General features: G+C 40.5%; 1 protein-coding gene across 3 annotated transcripts in view; it reads right to left on the reverse strand.

Moving 5' to 3' along the window:
* Positions 1-15,684, reverse strand: part of PGS1 (phosphatidylglycerophosphate synthase 1) — a 45,680-nt gene extending 29,996 nt beyond the window's left edge. For 2 of the 3 annotated variants that reach the window (XM_075216716.1, XM_075216715.1), the window contains exon 1: positions 15,564-15,682. In XM_075216716.1, coding sequence (XP_075072817.1) covers positions 15,564-15,655 — 92 coding nt within the window. In that variant the 5' untranslated portion in view covers positions 15,656-15,682. Of the gene's footprint in view, positions 1-15,563 lie in introns of all 3 variants that reach the window. The other variant, XM_075216718.1, reaches the window with a different exon arrangement.
* Positions 15,685-16,647: the final 963 nt, after the last annotated feature.

A 16,647-nucleotide genomic window follows, 5' to 3' on the forward strand; every position in this document is an offset into this window, starting at 1 on the left:
ATCTTCATGCATCAGTGTGAGTCCCTCATAATCTGTGCTATTAACATTCAAAAAAGGGCGTATTCAATTGTCAGCATTAACGCTGCAAAACGAGCGCTCGGAAAATATTACCGTTTATACGGTAATATTGCGCGCGAAAACCGTTAATACGGTAGTTTACTCGCGGAATTTCAGGGAGCGGCAAGCTGAAATTCCGTGAGTAATTACCGTATTAACGGTAAGATTTTTCGAGCGCTCGTTTGTTAGCGTTAACGCTAACAATTGAATACGCCCCCAAAAGTTGTTACATAGGGACATGTAGTAGTTGTCAGAACTGAAATACTCTGCTGCCAACATTCTAATACTGTGATTGGCTAGAGGTTGTTCTAGACTTGTCCAATTGAAAACATTATACAAGGACATGAAGCAAATAAGGAATTTCTGAAATATGATACCATTACTTGGCATGATAGGGTTTGGAACAGAAGGATCTATCACATTTCTTCTCTCCCTCAAGCTAGTTAGGTGGATTGTGAAGAGCACAGTTTGTTCTTTACCTCTGCACTACTAATGGATTAGAGATCTAGACATGAGAGAGACCCCTCTTTCAAATGATATGGCCCCTTAGTAGTTATTTTTTGGCGATAACCAGACAACAACATCATAAAGTACAGAAAACATTAAGGAGCCCAGAATGTGGATGGGTGGTTGTGATTCCCAGATATCCCCCATCCTGGCACCTTGAGACTACGGGGCATTGAAAGACTGGAGTACACTCTTTCAAAAAAGGTGCCCTCTTAGTAATTCTCTGCTGATTAGCAGACAATGACATCTTATACTAAAGAAATCATTAAGTGGTTCAGAGAAAGAGGGGGGTATATAATGTTATTACCCATCCTGGTTGCAATAAGGTAGTGCAGTGGTTACCAAACTTTGTCATTCTGCGGCACCATTAGGTTCTTCATAATTTTTTCAAGGCCCCCCCTTATCCAAAATAATTACCGAGCAGTTCCATTTTATAAGTAGCTGGGTCAAAATAATGTAATAAATATTTAGGTCAGGACAGAAATACTTATTAAGTTGTCTGCAAAATAATACACATAAATCCAAGGGAAAATAATATTTTTATTTATTTTTTTCAATTATATTTTTGTCAAAGAACAATTTACAGCTATCATTAAGAAAAATAAGAACAAAATAAAACAATATGTACAAAAATCATCACACTGTGCCCTTCTTTCTTTCCACTTCCATTGCGGTTTCCTATCAATATATATTTCTCCTTCGTTCCTTTACTTACCTTTCTTGGGCTAATTCCTCTTCTGTCTTCTTTTATCTAGCTCCTCTCTGCGCAGCTCCTCAATGAATATGTCGGGCATAATGAAGTCATACAGTAAGAAGGCAACAGGGAGAAGTGAGGAGGATGCTGGATCCTGGGTGCCACCAGATTGCTAAGTATTTTTATTTTTTTTGTCCTGGCTGCGGCACCCCTGTGACAGCGCCGCGGCACGCACGTTGGAAACCACTGAACTAAAGGGTACCCTTATTTAATACGGAAAGTTGTCTAGTTTATAAAATGGTATGCCTTGTTGGGCTACCTGTATCGATCCTACATATTTTAATACAAGACCATGCAAAATATAAAATAATTTGTTTTTTAAAAAAACGCATTATCATTTTCAAGTGCAGATTTTATTATGAAAACTATGGGTAGAATGTTGCTCTTTGCTGTTTTGGAAAAGTAGGTTGATGCCAAAGCAAGAACCACAGAATATTTATTGGTGGCGTTTAGAAAAGAAACCCACACATTTGCTTTTAGTTCACTTTCTTAAATTAAAAAAACATGTTTGTGGCTATTTTGGATTGTTTTATTGATGCAATAGGATATATAAGCAAACTAAAGGCAGGGAGATAATGGTAACAATACACAGGAAGTTAGGAAGTGGGTATTTGGGGTTACTCAGAATTCAGAGTACAATACCCCTGAAACAAACTCAATCTTTGTGTTCTGAGGTAAGCATTAATTAATCACGTATGTATGTTTGTAAGCAACTAGCAATCCTGAAAATGGTCAAACGTCACCCTCCTGACCACACCACGCCATCTTCTTTCTAATATTTCGGATGTTACAGGGGGAGATTGGTGCCTAAATAGCAAGTTAGACTGTAAATAGATGGCGAAAGCTTATGACCAGTACAGTCAGCAATCCATATATTAACCACTTAATTACCAGACGGTAATCATTTCTTAGGTGGAATACTGCTTTTTTTGGTAGCATATTGGAATAAATACATTTTTATTTTATAAGCTTTAAATAAGAAAAAATTCCCAAAACAACAACAACAATAATAATAATAATAATAATAATAAAATACAACCAGTTAGATCTTCAGAGTATAATTGTACCACATATGTATACTTTGTATAAGGTTTACATGCTAGTTTCAGAACCCTCTTTCTTTTGAATGTATATCACAACTGCAGAGGTTTACATTAGTTTGGTAACTAGTTGTGTCCTGTCAGAGAAAAGTGGTTTCTAACAGGACGCACATAGGAGCTTGGTGGTTAACAGTTTAGGGGGATGTTTATGGAACCTGTTCTATAGATGACTCTGGTTGCTGCTATAACCAACACTTTTATAGTCATTTTACAGTACAGTTATGAAAATGAAAGCGAACAGCATAATTTGTTGCTATGGGCAACAGCACCTTAACTACAAAGCTACCTGGAGAACAATTTGAACTTGATGTTATCTGATGTTTCATAACAAAAGGTAATGTTTGGACCACTTGTTAAGCCCCCGAAACCATACACTGATCTAACAAATGGTATTTGGAAGAGTATTCTTTAGAACATGGACTTCCCCCAGGTTTTCTACGCAGAAGCCTTTCTGTGGCAGTGACAATTTCATTCAAGGGAAATCTACAATGAAAATAGTTTAATGCTGGAAACTCCTCAATTAACCCTTTGCTAAAACTCCTAAGTAAACCTTTACAAATTTTGTTTTTAATGTAGTATAAAGCCACAATAAATAGTAAAGCAAAAGTGGCACATTTAGGATAAATATTATTGACAGAAAGAGAATCTGTAATGCACTCTGTACTCAATGCTACTTCCAAGAAAATTGCCTTTTGTAACACTCAATTTTAATAACTTTTACCACGTGCATCATACAGAATATAAAAAGACTGGGGACAAGATCAATTACAGGAGAATTGGGACTGTTATCCCAGGAAATGTCCTTATTTTATTTAATAAAATGAGGACTTTTCCTGGGACAACAGTTTCCAGGAAAACTGTACCTGGAATTAAGGGACATTTGGTACTTCTGTAACACATAACCTGGATTTCAGCAAACAATGTGATACAAAAGATTATTAAAGTTTCTTATTGTTCAATACAAAAATATAAAAGGCAATTACTGTAAATTATAACTGCTGAACTTTGCACTACCAAGACAGGGAATCACCAATATTCCACTAGCTTAAAACACCCACAAACTATGTATGTGTGTATCTTGGCACAACATCACATGGTACAATACAAACCTGTTCCAGAATCTACAATAAAATCTATCATCACCACAATCCTTCCCTATTACCAAGATTAAATATCCACATTGTATAAAGGGAGTTACCATATTTCACTGTGTGCACTCAAATGACTCAAGTGGTACTGCACAATATAAAGGGAAAATATAATACTATACATTGATATATAATCCTTTATGGATCAAATCAGCCAAGTTGGTCACACTGCCCAAGGCACTATGGGCCCGATTCATTAAGGATCTTAAATGAAGAGGATTCTTATTTCAGTCTCCTGGACAAAACCATGTTACATTGCAAGGGGTGCAAATGAGTGTTCTGTTTTGCACATAAGTTAAATACTGCCTGTTTTTTCATGTAGCACACACATAACACTCATTTGCACCCCTTGCAATGTAACATGGTTTTGTCCAGGAGACAAATAAGAATCCTCTTCATTTAAGATCCTTAATGAATCAGGCCCTATATCTTTTCTTGTACCTCCATTCCCATACTCCAGCCAGTATAGGGTATAGGAGGGGGAGTGGGCTGGCTTTACCAATTATCCCCCATTATCATTGGTTGGCTCTGCTAGCCCAGACACAATGATGACTGAGTTTTCCAAAGCAAAATGTGTCCTTTTACCGGAGATATCTAAACGTTGTTAGTCACAAAATGAGTTGTGCTTTTTGTATGTGTCCTGCATATCCTACTTGTATAATACTTCTAACATTAAAAATCCAAATCTCTAATTGCATAATGTTTTTGCACATGTAATGCTCTACATTATGTATATGATAGGTTTATATATGGGACAATAAATAGTATGCAAAAAATTACAAATAACTGCAGTTCCTAAAAACACATGCAAGTTGCATTATATGAAATATAGCACATAGGTAGCTTCATGATCTTGTTTGAACTAGAGATAGAGATTTTGGGTTTAATTATTCTTATTTTATGGATTTCTCCCCAAATTATTTGCAGACACCCACATGGTGCATTTTACAGTGTTTCTACTCTATGGGGGAGATTGCTGGCGCTGTGCCGCACTGACATCACTATCATTGCCAGCTATTACAGTGGGAATCTCTGCTCATTTTCCTGCGCACCGCTACTGGGTGCGAGGAAGGGGAGAGGCGTAATGTTTCTCTGTGGACGTTCCAGGGACACATCGGGCTGAATTGAACCTAGGAGTCTCTCCTCGTAGAATTTATCCTTAGGGTTTCACTTTATGTTTCATGGAATCCTCAAGTATTGCAGAATTGTACAAATTATTCTTATACACTTCATCTGGAAGTGTGTAACAATCTAACTGGTGACCAAAGTGAATTAAATGTTGCAATCTTACCGGTTTAACCTGTATTTTGTCTCAAAGATACAGGGAAAACCACAGCAGACAATGGAACACTACACCCTTATTACTGTACATAAAATACCCATTGTTTAATCCTTTATCTATCCAAAAAAAGTAAAATAAAAGATATTAGTGTATTAGCGCTGACAATCAGGAGCCGCCCTCTGTTTGCTGGCTTCTGATCCGTAAAGCCGAAAAACAAACAATATTCATAAAATTCTAAAACAGATATGGCGCTGCTGATCAACAATCTTATTCTCAGAAAGTGTAATAAACATGAACTAAAATCAAACCCTCTGTGAAAAGTATTGGAACTCAAAAACAGCAAAACTTCAAATCTCCAATATCTACAACCGTCCCAAAGTTCGTGTAGTCCAATTTGTAATTTATCAAAAAAATCCAACAAAATGTCCATTACATCAGTTTTTCTTAAATCTTCCTCCCACGTGCTATAGATATAAATAAAACGAAAAAAAAAATAAAAAAATACATACTGTAATAATGAAATAATAACAATTCACATAGATATCATCATCTTCAACATTTATTCATATAGCGCCAGCAGATTCTGTAGCGCTGTACATTTGGGAACAAACAGTGATAAAACAATACTGGGTAATACATACATACAGAGAGGAAAGAGGGCCCTGCTCACAAGCTTACAATCTATGCGCCCAAAGTAATCTTCTTCTCTTAAGTGATTAATAATAGTAATCAATACCACGTGAGCAACTCAGCACCCCCGTTGTGAATGCACTCACAGAATATTGACTGTAACATTGCGCGGTATATTAAAGATGTGTCAACTTCTTAAGGCCAAATACATGCAATATCCCAAAGGCCAGCTCTCTCCACGGATAGGAAAAAAGAAATGCCACTAACAGTGCATTATCGTTTACACATTTATTAAAAAGATAAAAACAATCATAAAAATAACAAAGACAATGATCCCCAGATGGAGATTAATCCACACAGATAAAAGGTGGACTCTTACCCCAATCACATTAAATATACACATATAGAAATGTACTACCCACGACGGTATCAGGGTAGTCGGCTTTCCTTTTTGCGGATAACAAGGATGGAGGAACAGTCCACTGCCTTGCGTAATCTCCAGCTGTACTAGTTACCAACGCATTTCGGCTTTGAAAATCTTTATCAAGGCATCTTGAACCTACCATTGTGGGGAGTACATTTGGGTATTACAAATCTGGCTAAAATAGACACTGTTCCTATCACACAGAGCTCTACGTTTGGCCAGCTTTAGTGTTTTAAATACCATGAAAGAAGACAGAAGTTAGTTCATTGGGAGGACAAGATAACATACAAATCAGCATAAGCCGGATGGTCAAATCTACCACCCAGTAGCATATTTTAAAGAGGGACAAACATTGTCCCCCACAGATTTTTAATGTGGCCAGCGGAGACAGTTTTAAAATCGGACCTGCTGTAATGTAATGAGGTCACACAAAAGGATGACAGCACAATATTTAAACACACTCCAGATCTGCAATGGTGTCAGAAAACTATATATTTTTTACTAATCGGTACATGAGGTAATGCCAGACGTGAACTATTACTTTACAGCAACATTCCAGACTCTTTAAAGCGTGGGGTGGCCGACTGTAAACATCCACACATTCCACATGAAAAGGAAGGAGCTGGACAAGATATACGAATATGGGAATCACTAACAACTGGACACCCCTGCACCGTAGCGGTGACGTAGCCCTGTATCACTCATAAGATTTCGTAAAAACTGACTTACAAAACTAGATCAGCATATAAAGGGATTTTATGTTGGGGAACAACAGGAGTGAAGTAAAGAAAAACAGGAATTACTTGATAATGGAATTCTCAAACTGCACTTTATATGTGTTCTCCTTTACCACACTTTCATAAAGGTCACCCACTGGGCTTACTGGTTTACAGTAGCATCCCCCCCCCCCGTCAAAAAATTACACAGCATCCAGAACTGGTGGGAGACTTATTGCTCAATTTCCTAGCCTCCCCCAAATCCACCAACCTTTTCTCTCTCCACCTCCAATGCTTGACAAAATAAACTTCTAATCTAATTAACACAACACGTAAACCTAAACTGCTGACACACTGTGAGCTTTGAAACCCTAAGGCAGCACACACGCACACAAAAAAAAAGACCTAGCTTAAAACAATAGGGCTACTAGGATGTACAAATGATGAGATTTCACATTTTACAAATTAGTAATATTATGAGTGTTCAAATTTGTGCAAATCTGATGACATAGTGAGATTGCAAGTAGTGGTAGGTAGCTGTGATCAGACTTGTTAACACAATCTTTCATCCAAATTGTAAGTCATGTGCACTTCCTGCATACATCAGAAAATCATATAGATGTGCATCTCACTACCTAGCAGGCAGAGTCATGGGACTAACCAACAGTAATGTTGAGGTAAAAGTTCCTGTGTTTCTGTCAGTTCCCATAAGTAGTCCAACTCAAGCAGAGTCACTGGAGGGGGATGGAATCTCAAGGATAACCGGCTGGCAATTGCTCACCCTGCAGGATATGAGAGCTGCCTACCACACTGATTCAACAGATGTTTCACTTCTGGGAAATGTTACTAAATAACCAAAAGGAGAAACCTCAGTGTGAGATCACCTGAGCCGCTTCTGGCCCCCACAACAGCAAGACGGACAACCCCTAAAACAAACAAGCTGTTTGCTTGTAATATAAGTGCCTACCAGAATAATGTATGCAGTGTTTAATGCGAAGACTCCTGAAAGGTGGTTTTCAAATTGGTAGCACGCATCAGGGATGAGCCCGTTCCACACACACACACAACACATTTGTTTACAAGAAGCTGAGAGATTAATGAAATTGGTCTGATGACCAATATCCCCTTAGTTATCCTAGTTCCAGATCACAACACTTTGTTTGTGTCTCTGTCTACCAAACTCTACCATCACTTCAACAACTGTTAAATACAATCATATTGACACATGAGAAGATGGTAAAAGTGGCCTCTAAAAAAAATCTCTACTTGGGTAGAATTAAGGCTGGTTTTCCACTAGAATGTAGTGGAATGTGAAAGGTATCTCAAAGACCTGTCAGAAAAGATGTCTGCAGGGTTTTAACAGCTTAAGTGTTTTTGTGCGACAGAAAATCCAAGTTTCCGATTCACTTCATTATGCAAGCTTAAGAACACAAAAAAGCATATCTAGCTGTAAAACTACTGTTCTAATGTATGTGCAACACCACACACGTACCTGTTGTAACACAGGTAAATCAATAAGTAACAAAAATGATCTGACGCACCTGTGGCTATACACAAGGACCTGATCTGCCCGAGATACTAAAGCTGCTATTAGAACCACAATTCTAACACTTTGTTTACAGCTCAAATTATAACCATTTAGCCAAGTGATGCTAAAATCTGGGGATCAAGGGCCGAACACAGGCCAGACTTTTGGGGGGATGCTGGCATTAAGTGATTGTGCAACAATTATTATATCAAATTATGATATACTGAAAAGCTGTCCTGTACACAAATCTGTGCAAGAGTTTAAAGAGATCATAAGCACAATATAAGCCAAGAGCCCATCTTTCACCTCGCATACCCGAGTCAAAAGGCATAAAAGATTGTTATAAAAACAACCACCAAAAGCATAAAAAAAGGTTATAAACAAGGTGATAATGTATGAAAACAAATCAACAATTCCTATTGAATGCTTGTTGCTGGCCAGAAAATGCAGTATTGAGAAATACATTCTTGACCCCCAAGACAGAATGAGTGATTTCCTTCAAAGCATGTTCTTTAATCAAATTACTCTGACAACTCTCTTATCTACAGATCAGATGGCACCTTCATAGTTACTGTACCAGTGACTAACTCATGTGACCCTCATTGTAGACAAGGCCCAGGGGGCTGCTACATGAACCTGTTTTTCCCAGGGCTCACCAGAGACAGTTTGGATCAAAAACCCTCAAACGACCCCAATGAAGCACGGCACGCTGGTACAGAGAAGCCCGGATATAAACACCTGCATGTAACTGCCCCCTGGGCGCTGGCATGTTAGTAAAATATTTTATGTAGGTGGCAGTGTCCTTTTAAGAAATTGAAGTAATATCAAATCTTGCCTACCTTCTCTGCCCATAATGGTGGATCCCATTATCTCTTTGCCTGAGTAGGAGATCCTCTGTTCTGTCTGGGGTGTGCTTTTTCCTGCCAGAGCGGAGCAACCAAGTGAGATGAAAAAAATAAGGAAATCCTAACACCAGCAAAATTAGACTTGTGTTTTGGGTGGATTTATCATCAATACTAATATGTTTTTTGTGTCGCACTTTTTCCACCAGCAGCCTGTCCTATTGTTTGCTATTCCTTATAAACTAAGTTTGAGAAGTTAAAAAACATCAAGGAAAAGGAACGAAATAGCACAAAAAAAACCCTCAAAGCAATGTGGTGGTGGGGAAGCAGAAAAGCGACTTTTATGGTCACATAATAAAAAGTTCTCTCTAAACCGGGCATCAGGCGGTCATATGTTCTAGCTAGAGGCTTTTGTTTCATTATTCAAAGATGATGACAAATATTTTATACCACATAATTCTGACTGACTCTGGGGGGTGAACTAAAATAAACCAAATTATCTTGAGGACAGCATAATCCATTAGAGACTAATTACACACAGAAATAAAATGGCAGTGTTTAATACCCCACTCCCACCAGAGAGTCGTTGCCCAAGACCCCCTTGTCGTTTGTGAGATAATAATCCCCCACTCAAGTGCTCAAATATCAATTCTCTTGCAGGAAAAGACATGAGAATTTGAAAATTCAAACACCCTGACACCACTTGAGTAGAGAGTTCTGATTTGATAGTTGCCCAGACAATTTCAAACTTCTACCTCCTACAGCAACATTACAGACCATTGAGCTGGAGTTAAAAGGAGATTATCTAATATATGGAACGGTCAGGGGATATAAGCTAAATTAGGACAATAATATCTGATATTCAAAATATACTAGTGTGTCAACAGAGAACTTTAGAGCAATTTACTAGTTAATTATAATCCATACCCAATTTAGTCGGAAAGGTTCAGGATTCGCTTTTTAACTATTGGTCTTTACTTCTACCACAGATCTATCTATTTTAACCCAATATTTTGCCAGGATAAGAGAGCTAAATAATTTTAACAAATACAAACAAAATGTATTGTTTTTTAAATACATTATAGGACCAGAGTGCTTCCATATTAATATTCTGTTCTATATGTCAATTTAGGTTTGGTAAATGTTAGGAGAACATCTCTCTAAATAAATACTAATAAGACACAAATCTCTTATTGAAGTCTAATTGACTTCCTTAATTACTCAGTCTTATTCCATGTACACACTATACAATATTTCTCCCGATGCAATAGCCTTAACAATTATAGGCCTGATTGGGAAGAAAAGTCCTGATCAGCATGCCGATTCAGGTGTACACATTAAACATATTGGGGCATATTCAATTCTTTAGAAGTCCGGCGGTGTTAAAACTAGTACAGTTAATACGGTAATTTGTAGCTGGATTTCAGATCGCGGCTCAGGGAGCTGCGAGCTGAAATCCAACGAGTAAATTACGGTATTTAATGTTTTTCTAGCGCACGATTACCGTAATAACGGTAATCGACCGCGAGATTTTCGGCGTTTCCGCCGAGAATTGAATATGCCCCATTGTACACGATTTACCTTCAGATCTGTGATCTTCATCTGTCATAACCATTGGCTGAAAAGATCATGACTCTGTACAATCCATAGAGATCTGTCTACACTGCTGGTCGTGAGCGCATACACAGTGCAGAATCAGCACGACATCATTCCATCGTTGAACGAGATGTTTAGCTCAGTTTCAAAAATCAAAGGATAATATGTGCTTTGGAACAATAATCGTTCATCGCTAGAGCGTACACACTAATGCAATATAGGGCCGAACGGTCTTATCGTGTGACTGGCCCGATAATCGGCTGGAAATGCTGTAGTGTGTACCCAGCCTTACATGACCTCTACATTAGCACTAAAGGACTAATAAACAGCATACCATCGTACAGGAGAACACAAAATCTATGTTTTTTTTTTTTTAAAATACTCTCATTAAATGTTCAGAAACATGTCACATAAAAAAGCATAAACATCTGTTTTATAGCATCACGCAAGAGGCAACTACTCATCATAAAGGGGTAACATGTAGTGACTACCGTCAGTTCAACCATTTAGTCTTGGAGCTTCCATGAAAAGATTAAAGCAGTGTTTTCTAAATCTGATCCACAGGGACCCCAACAGAGCATGTTTTCCAGGTCTCACAGTTTTAGAAGTGAAATAATTAGTACAACATGCGGATATTTTACAATGTGTCAAGCAGTGACTTATACACCAGGCTTTCAAGAATAAATAAAGATTAACCATGAGAGGAATATCTAGGAATTGAACATCTACAGATATTTGGGTTGCACACAAGGTGTAGATGCACTTGCAGACATTGCATACCAGATCCACTGAAGGAATCATTTTTAGCGACACATTTTTCTATGCTTTACACTTTCTTTATATTTGTTAATATATTTGCCTCGCTATGACCTGCTTAAGAAATAAATAAAAAATATGTTTTAAGTTGTTAATAAAAGAATACGTTTTAACTTTGACGAGAATAATTAAATGATTAATGGACAGGACTGCTCTTGCATCCAACTCTAATCTTCTGGTAAACACCTGTGCTCCTGATGGCTGGATATGGAATACACTGGGTTACAGGGTGAGGGAATGTTCTATTTTACATAGAAAGGAAAGCAGTTTGAATCTTGTAATTGTATTTGTTCCCTTTAAAAGAAATGTAGCCGAAAAATATACTTTGCTTAACTATCCATTGCAAGGGGGAATGTAAACATTTTACTTAATGCAGTCTTTGAGCACATCTAGAGTCTGTTGTCATAATTTTCAATCCCTCCTATGGCTCTTAAATGTAGAAATTTTACACTTATCCCTTTCCACCAGGCCACCCTGCATAGCTATTATGGTACATCCATACTTGCCAACTCTCCCGGAATGTCCGGGAGACTCCCGCATTTTGCGAGAGTCTCACGGACTCCCGGGGGAGTGTGGCAATCTCCCGGATCTACCCACTTCACTAGGAAGTGCCCCATTTCCTAGTGGGCAGAATTAGGTCCCAAACGTAACGATTCCCGGTGAATCGCTTATTATCATCATTTATTTGTTAGGCGCCACAAGGTATCCGCAGCGCCGCACACAGTACTAACAGTGGACTATACAGGGTGAAACCATACAGAACAATGAACAAAAAGTACCAATACTTCAGAAACTCCGGCCAGTCATATGCAGTAAAGACGGAGCGGAAGAACAGGTATGGAGACAGGAGGGGAGGGGGCCCTGCTCATACAAGCTTACATCCTAAGGGAGGGTAAACAGACCAGGCACAAGAGGAGCCAGTTGAGGCAAGAGGAGAGAAGGGAGGACGAGCTAAAGGGAGGAGATGGGGGTTAAGTAGATGGTTAATAGGCTTTGAGGAAGAGGTGAGTTTTGAGTGCACGTTTGAAGGAGCACAGAGTAGGAGAGAAACGGATGGAACGAGGGAGGTCGTTCCAGAGAAGGGGGGCTGCATGGGAAAAGTCTTGGATTCTGGAGTGGGAAGAGGTTATAAGGGTGGAGGAGAGGCGGCGGTCGTTGGCTGAGCGCAGAGAGCGGGCAGGAGTGTGAATGGAGAGGAGGTTAGAGATATAAGGGGCAGTAGAGTTGGAGAGAGCCTTGTAAGTGGTGGTGAGGAGTTTGAAAAGGATTCTGTAGGGGAAGGGGAGCCAGTGTAAGGCAAGGCAGAGAGGGGAGGCAGAGGAGGAGCGGCGTGAGAGGAAGATGAGTCTTGCGGCCGCATTGAGGATAGAGCGGAGGGGGGAGAGACGGGAGTGGGGGAGGCCAGTGAGGAGGAGGTTACAATAATCGAGGCGGGAGATGATGAGTGCATGAATGATAGTTTTGGCGGCATCCTGAGAGAGAAAAGGACGGATGCGGGCGATGTTGCGTAGTTGGAAGCGACAGGCTTGGGCAAGGAAATGAATGTGGGGGGCAAAAGAGAGAGAGGAATCGAGGGTGACACCCAGGCAGCGAAGTTGGGTGACAGAGGAGATGGTGGTGTTATTGACGACAATTGAGAGGTCATGGTGGGATGGGAGTCTGGGCGGAGGAAAGACAATGAGTTCAGTTTTAGAAATATTGATTTTGAGAAAGTGCTCAGACATCCAGGAGGAGATGGCGGAGAGGCAGTCGGATACCCGAGCGAGGAGGGTGGAGGAAAGATCAGGAGAGGAGATATAGAGTTGAATGTCGTCAGCATAAAGGTGATACTGAAGACCGAAGGAGGAGATGAGAGCACCGAGGGAGGAAGTGTAGAGCGAAAAGAGTAGAGGGCCAAGAACAGAGCCCTGCGGGACTCCTACGGGGTAGGGGGAGGAGGAAGAAACAGACATGGATACAGAGAAGGAGCGATTAGCGAGGTATGAGGCGAACCACGCATGGACAGAACCAGAGAGGCCGAGAGAGAGAAGAGTTTGCAGCAGGGGGGGTGGTCCACGGTGTCAAAGGCTGCAGGGAGGTCAAGGAGGATGAGAACGGAGAAGTGACCCTTGGATTTGGCTGATAGGAGATCATTAGTAACCTTGGCCAGGGCAGTTTCGGTAGAATGGAGGGGGCGGTAGCCAGATTGGAGAGGGTCAAGGAGGGAATTGTCCGTGAGGTGCCTGGTTAGGCGGCTGCAGACAATTCGCTCAAGTAATTTGGAGGCATAGGGGAGAAGAGAGATAGGGCTATAATTGGCAAGAGAGGTGGGGTCAAGATTGGGTTTTTTGAGGATAGAAGAGATAAGAGCGTGTTTAAAAGAGGAGGGTACTATACCAAAGGAGAGTGATAGGTTGAAAAGGTGTGCTAGGTAAGAGCAGGCAGTAGGAGAAAGAGAGCGAAGGAGGTGAGAGGGGATGGGATCGAGAGGGCAGGTAGAGGGTGGAGAGGAAAGAATAAGGGAGCAAACTTCTTCACCGGTTGTAGGGCTGAAGGAGCACCAGAGTTGGGTGATGGGGGGAGGTGAAGCGATGAGGGTGGCGGGAGAAGGGGAGGAGGAGATTATGAGGAAGAGAAACTATTAGCTAAACTACCACCTAAAGTGGTTAACATTTTTGTTCACTAGTTTAAAATGGCTAAAAGAGGTGTGTGGGAGGGTCAATCAGAAACTGCAATGTCCTGCATTGCTGATTTCATTGGTCCTTCTGCCCACACACCCTCCAAAGCGACAAGATCTGCATCTCTCATTACATCCTCCGATTCACAGTTAAAGGACTTTTTGCAGGCTTTATCCATTGTGTGGAATTCCCTCCCTTGGACAACAAGACTTTCCTTCTGTCTTGAAACCTTCAAGCGTTCTCTGAAAATCCATCTCTTCAGGCAAGCTTATAAAATTCCTCAACCATCCTCTTTCCCTCACTAGGGTACCCTATTACCACCCTTTACACAATTTACACAACACAACAACCCTCTGACCAACACTGCTGTGTGACTGGATCATATAACACACTAAGCACTTTTTACCTTTGCAATCTGGCTGGATCAATAAGCAATATGTAGCACTTAACCTCACGTATTATACCCCCATTGTCCCATAGATTGTAAGCTTGAGAGAGGGGCCCTCTTACGTCTGTCTGTATTACCCAGTATTGTTTTATTACTATGTTTGTTCCCAATTGTAAAGTGCTACGGAATTTTGCTGGTTTTATATAATTAAATTTTAATGAGGATGATGAAATACTACCACAGTCAAACCACATCTCTACACTACACGTGTTGCTCCTGTAGTGAACCTGGTGCATATTCTACTGATGCATAGCACATGGGTGAAAAAACTTTATTTCCACATTGTTTTAAAAGAATTACGCACACGTCCAACTCTGCAACATACCCAGAAAAATGTAATTGTACCTGGCAGTCACACAGTTATAGAGACACAGAGGGCACTACTAGCAGTAAGTACATGAGTATACCTGGAAGTTATATAGTTATAGAGACACATAGGGCACTACTAGCAGTCAGTACATGGGCATATCTAGCAGTCATACAGACACAGAGGGCACTACTAGCAGTCAGTACATGGGTATACCTGGCAGTCATAGACACAGAGGGCACTTCTAGCAGTCAGTACATGGGTATACCTGGCAGTCATACAGACACAGAGGGCACTACTAGCAGTCAGTACATGGGTATACCTGGCAGTCATACAGACACAGAGGGCACTACTAGCAGTCAGTACATAGGTATACCTGGCAGTCATACAAACACAGAGGGCACTACTAGCAGTCAGTACATGGGTATACCTGGCAGTCATACAGACACAGAGGACACTACTAGGAGTCAGTACGTGGGTGTACCTGGCAGTTATATAATTATGACTATGCAGGGCACTGGAAGCAATCATGACAATAGTTGAACAGCAAGTAATTATATGGTTGTAAAGGGCAATGCAGTCATAGGGCGAGATGATTGGACATTCTACCCATATATTTACAGCCACACCGTAGTTATATGAGTAGTACGAACATAAACACTGCAGACAGTAGAGTGCAGTCACCCCGTGACCGGGACAAACATACAGATTACGACGGCCATAGCAGATGCATGGTGACAATGGCCCATACCTGCCCGCACGGTCCCGGTCCCACAGGCGAGCCAGCAAAGCCATAAGCCCGGGACCCCGGAGCCGCCTCCAGAGCACAGAGGGCGCCGCCATCTTATCCGGAAATAAGAGCCGCACGGACCCGCCCCCTTGTGAAGTGACACTGGCTTTATTCTGTCCCAGCATCTATCACTGTGGCCCAGACTGTATAGCTACAAAAAGAGACTCACGTCACATATTTTGTGTACCATCATCATAAAGCTATTAAAACTCCAGAGATCCACCATGTACCAGTGTGAGAATGAATCTGTCCCAGTTTTTCCTACTTGTTTTCCTTAAGTATCCTAGGTTATTTTAAATAATTGTTGCCAATGGTGTTTTTAACAGAACCATAAATTCTAGCAAAATTATTGTAAATGGAAAATAGAAGGCACATTTTAAGTGAAATGGTTCAGGCTGGAATGTACAGTATGTAATGCATTCATAATAATGCCCATCAGCAATGTTGTGAAGAAATAATTTGACAGAGTCATAGCTTTCATATTCCATTGTGATTATAATTAGCTCTTACAGCAGGATCATGTGTTCTAATATACAGTACATAATTTATTTTAAAGCAGGAGTGCACAACATACAGCTTGTGTCCTGATGTTGACTGCCCATAACAAGTTTCTAGTCTGCTGAGCGAAAGTAGTAATGCTTATGGCTGGACCACTAGGTCACCTTTGGCCTGCAGCAAGCTTTCCATCAATTGTGACTGGCAGCTGCAAAGTTCAAGGAGAGAGTGGAGCTGAAGGTCACATGATTGCAATCGGCTTTCTACCTTTAGTGCTACTGACCAGAGAACATATCAAACCAGTACTGTATGAGAAGGAGAAAATGTCTCACTTACTGCTGCCATGACTGGCTAGTAGAGCGTTTCCTTGCCTGCTCTGAACCAATAAACATTTAGAGTAAGGACGATGTTGAGTGCTATGAACCGAGCATGAACAGCAGAAGCTAAAAAAGTCTACATTGGGAGCTGAGCAACATATATGACTTAACAGCTAAGAACCCTTTAATATGATGATGGTGAAACCTTCTTTCTTCTGTTCGTAGCTGAACAC

Source organism: Mixophyes fleayi, chromosome 6 (assembly GCF_038048845.1).
Source record: "Mixophyes fleayi isolate aMixFle1 chromosome 6, aMixFle1.hap1, whole genome shotgun sequence".
Taxonomy (NCBI): Eukaryota; Metazoa; Chordata; class Amphibia; order Anura; family Limnodynastidae; genus Mixophyes; species Mixophyes fleayi.